Consider the following 11,691-nt stretch of genomic DNA (forward strand, 5'->3'; position numbering starts at 1 on the left):
TCACGAAAGCTTATGCCCAAATAAATCTGTTAGTCTTTAAGGTGCCACCAGACTCCTTGTTGTTGTTGTCATCTCATTTTAAGCCACTGCATGCAGCACATGAAGGACACAGAGTGAGAACAGAAGAGTTTGAACATCAGCTGGATGACCGAGGCTAGAAATTGGTCACCATCGGGAAACAGGAAGCAACCCCCTCCAACAATGATATAGTATTAATTGTGTGAAGTGTACTATAGGTTTTAAAACCTCCTTTGCCAGAAGTAAGGTAGCAAACTCTGAGTACAAGTTGGTTTCACTCTGACAATTTCTGTGTTTTGAAATAGGAGTACAGACTGAACAGAAATGTAAAGAAAAGCCAGAGTTGGAGACTGGACAGTCATCCTATCAGAAGCAATACTTTCTAGTAAAACAAGAATGGCTACCACAATAAAGGGTCAGGTGTCACAGCCAACAGAAGAGATGTGTAAAAATGAAAGGAAAATACAATGGTATTAAAATGCTTCTGGCTGCATCTTTATCTAGATTTTTTCTCAACTAGGACTCTAGACAGAGCCCCACACCCCTCAATGCAGATTCAAAAAACTCCAGCAAATTTAACTAATTCCCTTGATATCCTTCTTCCTCTGTGCCTTATAGATTCATAGATTATAAATGCCAGAAGGGATTATCATGATCTAGTCAAATCTCCTGCTAAAAAGCCATAGAACCTCACTCAGTAATTTCTGCATCAAGCCCAGAGCTATAGATTTTGTCCCCTTATTTAATTCCAAATTCTCTCTAGGAAGACACTGCAGTTAAAGAGCACAGAGGCAAAGCCTAAAAAGTCCTTAAGCTCTTGTTTCACAAGTTGCACAAGGGATATCCAGTGAGCACTCAAAGTGCAACCGAATTGATTTGGTGTGGGATCTTTTTGTTTTTGAGTCAGCATTGTGTAGGAAGAATTCTTTCAAGGCATACACAGTATAAGGCATTTAAGTCCTGCATGTTAAACCTACAAGATTTCAATGGGTACAAACAAAACTGTGATGCCAACTCCTAACTTGCCTGGCGCATATATTATATATATTTGCTGTTGCTGCCACCCTTGTTTGTCTAGAGAGATTATTCTGCAAGGTTACCTTCATAGCCCAATACATTGACTTACAGTAGGCAGGGAAAGTCATTTCCAGAAGTGCTGAAAACATTAACTGAAAGCTAAGCATTCAGAAGACACAGAAGGGGATACGTCATGTTCTGTGATTTTCCATAGTCTCCAGTTGTATTTCTCAGATTTGATTAAACTGAATTGTAAGTGATCACTTGTGAGATTCATCTCACAATTAAGAAAAATATCTTGTCCCTCAATGGTATGTTAATATAAATGTTACTACAGCTTGACATGAAGAGCCAGGGCCTAACATTTAATGATGTTTAAAATGTCAGTCTTTACTGCATTGTTTAGCTGGAGATTTCAAAATCTGAAGACAGGATGTTCTATAGACAGCTCATTGCCTTTTCTTCAGTGAAATTTACAAGGTTAATGCATTGCCTTTCCTGTCTAGTGAACAGCATTAAAAAAAAATCCTCTGGAGAAACTTAAAGTTCATGGAGCCTGTTCAATACTCCCTTCTGAAAGCTCTTCACTAACTTTATTCAGTAACTGTTAATTTTGGCTTTGTAGAATATACTATTTATCCTGTTCAAATGAGATTAAGTTCACCACCAATATTTCTTCCTGACGTACTGTGATGAGCTATATATACTTCAGTTACTGGATCAAGCTCTCATTCAACCTAAGTATTATCTAGGACTCACAGAAATAAGCGAAATGGTTTCCTGTGTATCTCTTCAGAGATGCAATTTAAAAATTTCACTACAAAAACCAAATCACTTTTGTTGTTTTCTAAAGATCAGTACAGTAACTGAATTCTCTTTAGTCCCCTCTGGCATACTCCTCCAGGAGTTATTAGCCAGAGACAACTCTTAGTTTGCTTTGTCACAGTGACTTTCTCTACATCCTACAGCACCTAGACAATATTCAGGTTCAATTGAAAGATGCGTTACTGGAATGGCTTCCCAAGTCTCTGACTACAGTCTAACCATGTTTGCTTGCTGGCATGTTCAAAACTAGATGCAGTGTTATCAACCTGTTAGGCTATGTAGGATTTGCAAGGTATGAGCCAACAATGTGATGCAGTTGGCAATATACCCTACCACTAGGTTAGTAAATACTTACAGTAACTGACTTCATTACATTTTTTATTTCATCATTTGTCATTGCAACAGTTTAGTAAATCCAAAGAGCAACGGTGTTAGATATAACTGCTTTAGTACAGCTAAACCACCATAACCACACCTTGGGCAGTACCAGTGCATTCCAAGAGTCTGAAAACTCCCCGAACACAAGACACTGCATTGTAACAGAGAGCTAATAACCTACTGAAGCTGCAACTCTTTGGCTCACCCATGCTGTGGAGAAGCCATCTTATAGTGTACTGGCTCAGACATTGTAAATTACTATTTATAGGACAGCTATTTGTGGACACAATAAGTTACAAGCTCAAGATAGTGAAAACTTTCACAAGTGGCCTTTTACTTGGTGCAGAGATGAACTTAGAGTTCTGGATCCAGTTATGTTCTTTCTGAATCAGATGTGTCCAGTATGAGAAAGCCATGCGAAGAAACCACATCAAGCCATGGCTGAGGCAGATGAGGGTAGCCACATTTGACATTGACAGACAACTCCATTTTCCACCAAAGAAAGTCTCTATGGTATTCCTAATGTGGGTGCATAACTGGTTGAAAGACTGTCCTTGAAGAGTAGTTATCAACTGTTTGCTATCAGATTGGGAGGATAGATCTAGTGAGGTCCTATGGGCATCTGTCCTGGGTCTGGTACCATTCTACATTTTCATTAGTGTCTTAGATAATGGAGTGGAGAGTATGTTTATAAAATCTGTGATGAAAGCTGGGAGGGATTGCTAGCACTTTGGAGGACAGTACAAGAATTCTAAATCTTTACAAATTGGAGAAATTGTATGAAATCAGCAAGATGAAATAAAGACAAGTGTGAAGTACTACACTTAATTAAAAAAAGGAATAACTATAAAAAAGGGGAATAACTGGCTAGGCAGTGGTAGTGCTGAAAAGGATCTGCAAGGTATAGTGGGTCACAATTTGGCTATGAATCAACAGTGTGATGCAGCTGAAAGAAAGACCAGTATCGTTTCGGCATGTATTAACAGGACTGTCATATACAAGACATGGAAGGTAAGGCTTGGCCTTGATGAGGCCTCAGCTGGAATACTGTGCCGTTTTGGGCACCACAATTTAGGAAATATGTGGACAAAGTGGAGAGAGTCCAGATGAGAGCAACAAAAATGATAAAAGGTTTAGAAAACCTGACCTATGAGGAAAGGTTAAAAAACTGGATATGTTTAGTCTTGAGAAAGAGGATCGAGGGGGGACCTAATAGTTTTCAATATGTTAAGGCTATTATAAAGAGGATGGCAATCAATTGTTCTCCATGTTCATTGAAGGTAGGACAAGTAGTAATCAGCTTACTCTGAAGCAAGGGAGATTTAGGTTAGATATTAGTAAAGACTAACTATAAAGATAACTAGTTACTGAACAGGCTTTCAAAGAAGGTTGTGGAATCCCTGTCATCGGAGGTTTTTAGTAACAGCTTAGACTAACACCAGTCAAGGATGGTATAATTATACTTGGTCCCGCCTCAGCATGGAGGGTTGACCAGATGACATCTCGAAGTCCCTTCCAGCCCTGCATTTCTATGATCCTGCTCTCTTTCAAAAGGAACAAAGGATTGCTTGTTTACTATTCACAAATAGTGTTAAAAAACAAGCTACTTTAGGATATACCAATCACAATACTTACCACAGATTTCAATCCTTGACTCTTTTAGAGTTTAGTTTCCTTTACTGCTTGTTTCTAAAAACCATGCCACATAAGTCTAAACAGGACACAGCTAGTCTTCTTGATGACTACTGCTTCCTCTATTAACTTAAGCGATGGTATGCTGTTTCTGCTGGTGGCAATTAATCCCTTCCGTACAAATTTTACTATTGGTATTAAAGGTTTTAACCTAACCACCTTCTTTTTCATATATTGATCCAAGTTTAGACTCTCAGATTCTTTAGTCCTAGTTCAGGATACCCCAGAAACTGTGCCTCTTGACTTTTACGCTTCATGAAAGCAACACCCCTGCTTGGCTAGCATTCTTTCCTTGATACATTTGTTGGTTATTTTTAGCCAATGTCTGCTCAGGCCCCCTCAGGTATAGCACTCACAAAGCCAGATGATCTGTCATTCAAGGCCAGCAGAGTCATGATCTGAGCATTGGAAGAAGGAAGTTGAAAAAATGATCACATCGGACTTTCTCTGCAGATCTTCAAGACATATTGCTCTTAACACTTAAGGAATGTCCACAGCTATTTCCCTGACAGGGAAACCAACTTAACATTCTGGTTCTCTCAAGTCTATTAAAGACTCCTTTAAAGCTAACTGAACTCATTTTATGTACTTCGGTCTTGCTGTTTCAATCTTTCCCCAATCACATGTTTGCTTTTGAAGGCCAATATAATATACAGAGGTCAGCAATTACCAGCCCATAATATTATACTTTGAAACCATGTTCAGCCTGCCACAGAAAGGTACCATCATCTTGAAATTAGTATAATTAAAACTGAAGTTTATTTGTTGATAAGCTACAATGCTTACAAAAGTTACTAAATAAATATGACATCAGACTCCATTAAATCCTTGGCATTTTAGATACTAGAAGGTATTAGGTAGAAAATTATATCTGATTTGGCTATTGTTGTATTGTGTGTGTTTTTAAATGGTAATTGACAAATTGATGTGCCATTAATTTCTAGACATAGGACTGATGCAAACAAAACAGAATTAATCTGGCCCTCTCAATGCGTGCACAGTAATTAAATAACGCAAGCCTCTTAACGTGAGATGACTAAAAATAAGCGTTATTTAAATATACAGGAACATCTGAACCTCTAAATAAGAATGCTACCTCAAAAGATAAGTTTGATAATCAATGGGAAAAAAATACAGTTGTTTATTGCATGTCTAGAAGATATGCCTATATTAGGAGTTGGAAAGTTTTGTGGCAACAGAGATTCTGTGAAGGCGAGAAGAGTCAACATATTTTACATTACACAAGTGCAAGTCCATCCAAGAGGGCTTTTGTTCTTTGTCTGGCAGTACATGAAAGCTTCCATCCATAACTGGACAGGAAGACAGTTTGCATATTCTTGCGTTGGCAACAGTATCTAATTTCAGCCCCACCTGTTTTTACCATCATTTCCTCGGCTGAAATCTATTCCCCCCACCTGCTCCAATTCTCCCTCAATGTGGCTGCATTACTGCCCTGCACCAACGTCTTCCCAGAAGCACTGTCTGCAATAGTCTATTTCATGCTAGCAAAGGCAGATTAAGATATTTCAGTCACTGTTCCATGCATGCCCACAATAAATTTAGAATCAAATCAGAATATGTGAGCTTTTAGTTTCAAATATCATGGAGCTGCACTTCTCCAATGTACCATTTATTTAGGCTTCAACAAAAAATGAGCTGAAAGTTCACTTACACAAAGTTGACCTTTGGAGAAGCCCCAGATGACAGTGAGCAAAATTCTGGTAATCTCTACACTAGGATTCCCACTGTTACTCCCTCTGGAGGGGTCACACCAGTGATATACACGGTGGGAAATTATGAGGTAAAAATCCTAGGATAGCCAAGGCCTTGGAGTTAGTGAGTAAGATATTTCTGTACATGTTTTTCCTTCCTTGGTTCAGTCTGTCTTCTTGCTCCAAGTGTGATTCTAGATATTGCATTACAGGGTCCATGTTCAGGTTGGCAGCAATTCCATATGAAATATGCTTGCTCCATTTACAAGTATTTTTTCCAATTGTCAGACCCAGAAGCTGAGCCTGGAATAAGAGTCAAACTGGTTTCTTTCCTTCCCAAGCCTCACCACCTGTAACAAAAAGTTTCTATGGATCAGATTGTGCCCACAGGATCTTTAGTGGGCATGGACAGATAGCTGGCTGAACTCAAGTTATTCTGTTAGTGATGCAGTAGGAGGAACAGAATCTAGTTCCTTCCATGTACTGCTGTAAAGCGCTAACCGTTGCAGAGTTGTCCCCCGAGTCAGCAGACAGGACTGACTACACGCAGGGGTGAGAACTATTAAACTCCATATATATATGGAGATATACCTATCTCATAGAACTGAAAGGACCCCGAAAGGTCATTGAGTCCAGCCCCTTGCCTTCACTAGCAGGAGCAAGTACTGATTTTTGCCCCAGATCCCCAAGTGGCCCCCTCAAGGATTGAACTCTCAACCCTGGGTTTAGCAGGCCAATGCTCAAACCACTGAGCTATCCCTCCCCCCATATTTAAGATACATATTTATTTATCTATTAGAAAAGAACTGCATTTCAATGTATTAACTTCACTTCCCTGCTACTGCTTCTCCAAAAAACAGTGATACATTGCCATCCCCTTCTTCTTGGCAGAGGACACTGCTTCGTCTGTTGCCTTGTCAACAAAGTTTCACTTAACCGCACAGGATCACCACAGCTCCATGCACCACTTTCTTTGCATTTCTACCCTCTGCTACGGGCCAGACAAATATTCACTGTCCCTGGCAAGCAGGGTAATTAGGAAGAGAAGAGAAGGCCAGCACTCTCAGGTGCCAAGACACAGGAAATAAAGCAGTTGAAGACAAATAACAGAAAACACAGCAGGGGAGAGCACTGGAGGGTAGGGAGAGAGAAGAGATCAGAAGACTCAGGAAAGGTAATGAAGTAGAAACAGTGAGAAATAGGAGACAAAGTTAGACAAAGAACACAAGAAAAGAGAATGGCAGCACCACAGATTAGGTGCAGCAATTGTCATGGCACAGAGCAAGGATTCAGGAGGTACCATAAGGCAATTATTACAGAGGGACAGCTTCAGACAAAAAGATGGAATCCACTGATTTAGAACTTCCAAGCCCAAGTATGGACAAAAAATAGAACCGGAAGTTTCAATATACCCCAGGGCACATAATGAATCATGCTGGATCACCACCACACCTTGAACAATTGTGGTATGAGTGCCTAAAACTCAGAACTATACCTAAGGGGCAAAGGGGAGGGAGAAGATCTTTCAAGCACAGCACACACCATGGAGAACAACAGCTTGTTCAATTAAGCTAACCAAGTCTCCTTCTACTGGGATTTTAAGAAAAATGTGCCATGAAGGAGACTGGCTGGCTAAACAGATTAGTAAAGAGATGCTCCTATCCCTAGGACACTGGTTCAACAGGTCAGCAGTGATTAAAAGTAGCTACTCTCTGATGGCTGTTCAGTGATCTAGGTGAACAATGTTTGAGGTGCAAGTACTGAAGAACCAAAGTTCTCTTTTCAATCCTAATGACAATCCCTTCTGGTCAGAACCCAGGCACGTTGTTGGGATGCTTCATTACAAGAACTAGAAAGAGCACAAAGTCTACATTTTGTAGTTAGGTTACATGTACAGTGATCAAATAGCAGACAGTTCTCCTTATTTCACTTTCATCCTCACCTGCCACTTAATTTTATTATAAGTTCATGTTAAACATGCTTCACTATCTTCTCTTAACACATCTGGCTACAGATATAAGTAGATGCCAAACTAAGGGTGACCTGTTAATGAGTGCTACTCTGTTTATGCCCAGTCTTAAGAACATTGCCTAAAACATTACTTTGCTTAAGTCCATGCTCAGGCAAGTCTGTTTGGGCTACATTAGTCTTTACACAGTCTTTTTAAAAGGCTGCATGCAAAGCCCTTATGAATAGGCATTAAGCAGATATCCAGTCACATGGCAGAGAAGCTCCTTTCTGAGACGCTCTGTCAAAGAAACCAGACATCTTCAAGACACAAGAATGATGTTGTATATATTTAACACATCCACCATTCTCAAAGGGCAACATACATCTTGAAATGAGGGAAGATTACTCCTTGTCCACATGAGCAACAATGGATATGATGCAGGAGGAAAGTGTAAAGTGATTGCTCCATGTACTTCACTTTTGGCCAGATTCCCATGGGGTTTAAAAAAAGCACTAACTACAGCACAAGACTTAACGTGCTGTCCAGAACCAACAAAAAGACTAAGTTCCTTAGGCAGGTGTTTTTGAATCTGTATTTTACCATGCACACCCATGATGTTGTATCAATAAGACAGTTCTGCAGAAGTGCCATCCTCTGGCATTTAAGTAGTTACAAAAGAGGCATGCTTGTTTGGAGAAAGCCCTGAAGGTAAGCCACGGGTTCTCTCCAACGTAGTTTCTTTTCAGAAGGGAATTAGCGCAAAACATGACTCATGTTTTGCGCTAAGTATGTGTTACCTTTATTACTGGTAGCAACTACTCTCTCTACACACCCCAACTTCATCTGTAGATCACAGGGGATAAAAAGCAGGACGAATGTTCTATACGTCCAGGAAATTGCAAGACCGAAACCCCAAGAGTGCTTTATGAAAAGTACACAGGAAAAGGTCACACAAATGCCATTTATCCTTAACAGTTGAAAAGTGAAGAAATAATATTTCCCCATTTTCACCAGGTGTTTCTCAGGTCTTGTTTTAAGCCACCCTGTTTTTGTTTCAGTTTGCTAGCTTAGTTAACACTTTACAATATTAGGTTCTGAAAAGAACTTCCTTTGAAGTGTCTACTTTTTCCATTACTAGAGTCTTAATGTCCACTCGCTCAAACTTAAGGTATCTTCCCATGAAAGATTAGCTTGACTGTACTACCATGACTTTAAGTCTTCATTTGAAAAATAATGAGTTGGGGGGGGGGGGAAACCCACTCACTAGTGGCAAATAGGAAACTTTCTGTAAAAAGCAACAGAGGGTACTGTGGCACCTTGCGCCTGATGAAGTGGGCATTCACCCACGAAAGCTTATGCTCCAATACTTCTGTTCGTTTTAAAGGTGCCACAGTACCCTCTGTTGCTTTCTACAGATTCAGACTAACACGGCTACCCCTCTGATACAGGAAACTTTCTATGGCAAGTGGAAGGAACCCATGCCATCAACTTCTGCAGAAAGTAAATTTGCTTTAAAAAGGCTTGATACTTGTACTGGAAACACCACTCAACCTGTCACGGGACAAGTTGTGAGGCATAAAATGAATTCACATGAAGATCAAAGGGTGGGACCCACACTAATTCCATTCAGAGTTCATTGTTGTGTGGGATACAGGGAAAACTGTGACTAAAAATAGAAATGTCTGGAGAAGACATCAGCCCCTCTCTCTGCCCCTAGGTAGACTGACTGAAAAGCAGAATCTGAGCACAGTTAACTAGATTAGTAGCAAAAAGAACCAAACAATTCCCACCCCCAGTCCATATGTCTGAACACATGCTGCCATATGACAGTGCACAGCTCTCCCAGCCCAGAGAACTCAGGCAGCAACCTGCTCAGGTTTAAGCTTCAACAGCTTATGTATTTAACATTGTTATGTATTAAATCAGAAATTCAACAAAATGCCTTGAATGGCAAGCCATGTTTAGGCGGATACATTGGTATGAGTTCAGGAAAGAGTAACAGGCATGTCAGCATGAGGATTTCCTGTCTTTTGAAGATCAAAATCAAGATCGTTTAGGTCAAAGTCACTTGAGGGGACTAAACTAGCCAGACTAAAGATGCCATCTGTCCCTGGCCAACACCCTGCTGAAAACCGAGTACTTCCTGTTCATTTTCACTCTGCTACAGCACTGGAAAGTTCTGAGAGGTAAGCACTGGAGCCATCCAGAGACTCAGGACTGCATCAGTTTGTGTTCAGAAGATATTTTCAAAATCAAGAGCTAGAATACTAGTTAACCCTCTCTCTCCAGCTTCCTCCTTTTCCCCTTACATCACCACCACCACCATTCCCCTATGCTTGCAGTCTTGGCAACATCTGACCATCATTAATTTACCCTGTGTCCCCCCCGCCATCCAACCCTCAGAATTCCTACTCCTACGTTGTCCCCCAAATCTCTTCCTTTCTATCTTACTGCTGAGACAATAGTCCATTCCCCCATAGGTCTGGCTTGTCCCACTCATCTTTCCACTTCCAGTCCAAGACACAGCTGCCAAGATAGCCTGTCAACCTTACTTTAGTCTCTACAATGACTCTTAGCCTCTCTATATAAGGTCATGCTCCTTCTTGCCTCCCAAGTTTTCCCAAACTCCACCCCTGCCAATCCTCAGAATCCACTTCGTGCCCTTTTGACTCCCTGCACACACTGCCGCGGAGTGGATTCTCCTTCCCACTGGCATATGGCAAACTCCCTCTGTTCAGACCTTGGAGAGACTACTGAGGACCTCGTTCTTGGGGAGAAAAATTCGAGCTCTAATGAAGGCAGTTCGCTTTACGTGGCGAGATGTTTATTCATTATTACAGCAACAGCAGTTCTGCTGCTTAGCTACATGCATTCAGCTTGCAAGCCGGCGGGGTCAGCGGCCCCACACCTGCACAGCCCTCTTCGGGTGCTAGGCGTGAATCCCAAAATGCAGCACCGACACTCAGCCCCTGGAGACCTTGCCCTACCTCGTGAAAGGGGAAGCCATCGGCCCCCTCCACGGGAGCTCGGGGAGCCCTTTCTCCAGGGAAGTCTCGAACAGGGTTTGCCCCTGAAGCTCTCGGGCAGCAGCAGCGTTGCCATGCGGGAAGGGAGCCCAGCCCAGGGGACGGGGAGCGGGCCAGCGCCCTAGATGCCAGTGGCGGGAGTGGGCAGCGCACCTGGCGGGGACCAGTCTGCGGGCTGAGGAGGGGACGATCCCCCCCCGTCACGACAGCCAAGCCAGGAGGACCCTCCCCTTTCCCTGCAGGGGCCGGGGCCCGCGCGTCACTCACCCGGGTGCGACATGGTCAGCACCTCCTTGCCCGTGCCCCGGTAGTTGTAGATCACGGCCCCCGCCGCGCCGCGCTCGGCCGCCAGGCGGATCTTGTCGGCGAAGGTGCAGCCGCCGCCGCGCTGGATGAGGGCGAGCCAGGCCTGGCCGGCGCCCGCCTCGCTGAAGTTGGTGAGCGGGCTGCAGGCGTTGAGGCCGTCGGGCCCGTCGGGCTGCACCAGCAGCCCGGCCGCCCGCTGCAGCGGCGAGTCCTGCCCGAAGAGGCCGCTCTCGCTCGCGTTCCAGCCACTGCGGTTCCCGCCGCCGGGCTCCCGCCACGACACGTTCAGCCAGGCGGTCCACATGGCCTGAGCGGCGGCCGCCCCGCCCGGGGGCTGCGGGCCCAGCCACAGCAGCGCGCCCAGCGCCAGCAGCGCGGCCGAGGACAGCATGCCACCCGCAGGGCCCGTGAGCCGCAGCCACTGAGCCGCCGCGCGCCCAGCACCTCAGCACCTCACTGCGCCGCCGGGCCCGCCCACGCGGCAGGGGCGGGCTGGCCCCGCCCCTCCTCCGCCCCCGCCTCCGCGGGGAGGTGCGGGGAAGGAGCTCCGCAGACAGACACCCGCCACCGGCGGGAGGGCTGCACTGATACCCCTCCGCCACAGACACCGGGGGGGCTGCACTGATACCCCTCCGCCACAGCTACTGGGGTGCCCTGCAAATATATCCCTCCGCCACAGACACCGGGGGGGCTGCACTGATACCCCTCCGCCACAGACACTGGGGTGCCCTGCAAATATATCCCTCCGCCACAGACACCGGGGGGG

At 44.0% G+C, this 11,691-nt stretch overlaps 1 protein-coding gene across 2 annotated transcripts in view; it reads right to left on the bottom strand.

The window, feature by feature from the left end:
* RNF128 (ring finger protein 128) overlaps positions 1-11,691 on the bottom strand; it is a 68,003-nt gene that overhangs the window by 31,433 nt on the left and 24,879 nt on the right. The window contains exon 1 of one of the 2 annotated variants that reach the window (XM_034781945.1): positions 10,887-11,385. The exons of the other annotated variant lie outside the window; for it this stretch is intronic. Within the exon in view, the coding sequence (XP_034637836.1) occupies positions 10,887-11,316 (430 nt within the window). The 5' untranslated portion in view covers positions 11,317-11,385. Of the gene's footprint in view, positions 1-10,886; positions 11,386-11,691 lie in introns of those variants that run through there. 2 annotated transcript variants of the gene reach the window in all.

Source organism: Trachemys scripta, chromosome 9 (genome assembly GCF_013100865.1).
Source record: "Trachemys scripta elegans isolate TJP31775 chromosome 9, CAS_Tse_1.0, whole genome shotgun sequence".
NCBI lineage: Eukaryota > Metazoa > Chordata > Testudines > Emydidae > Trachemys > Trachemys scripta.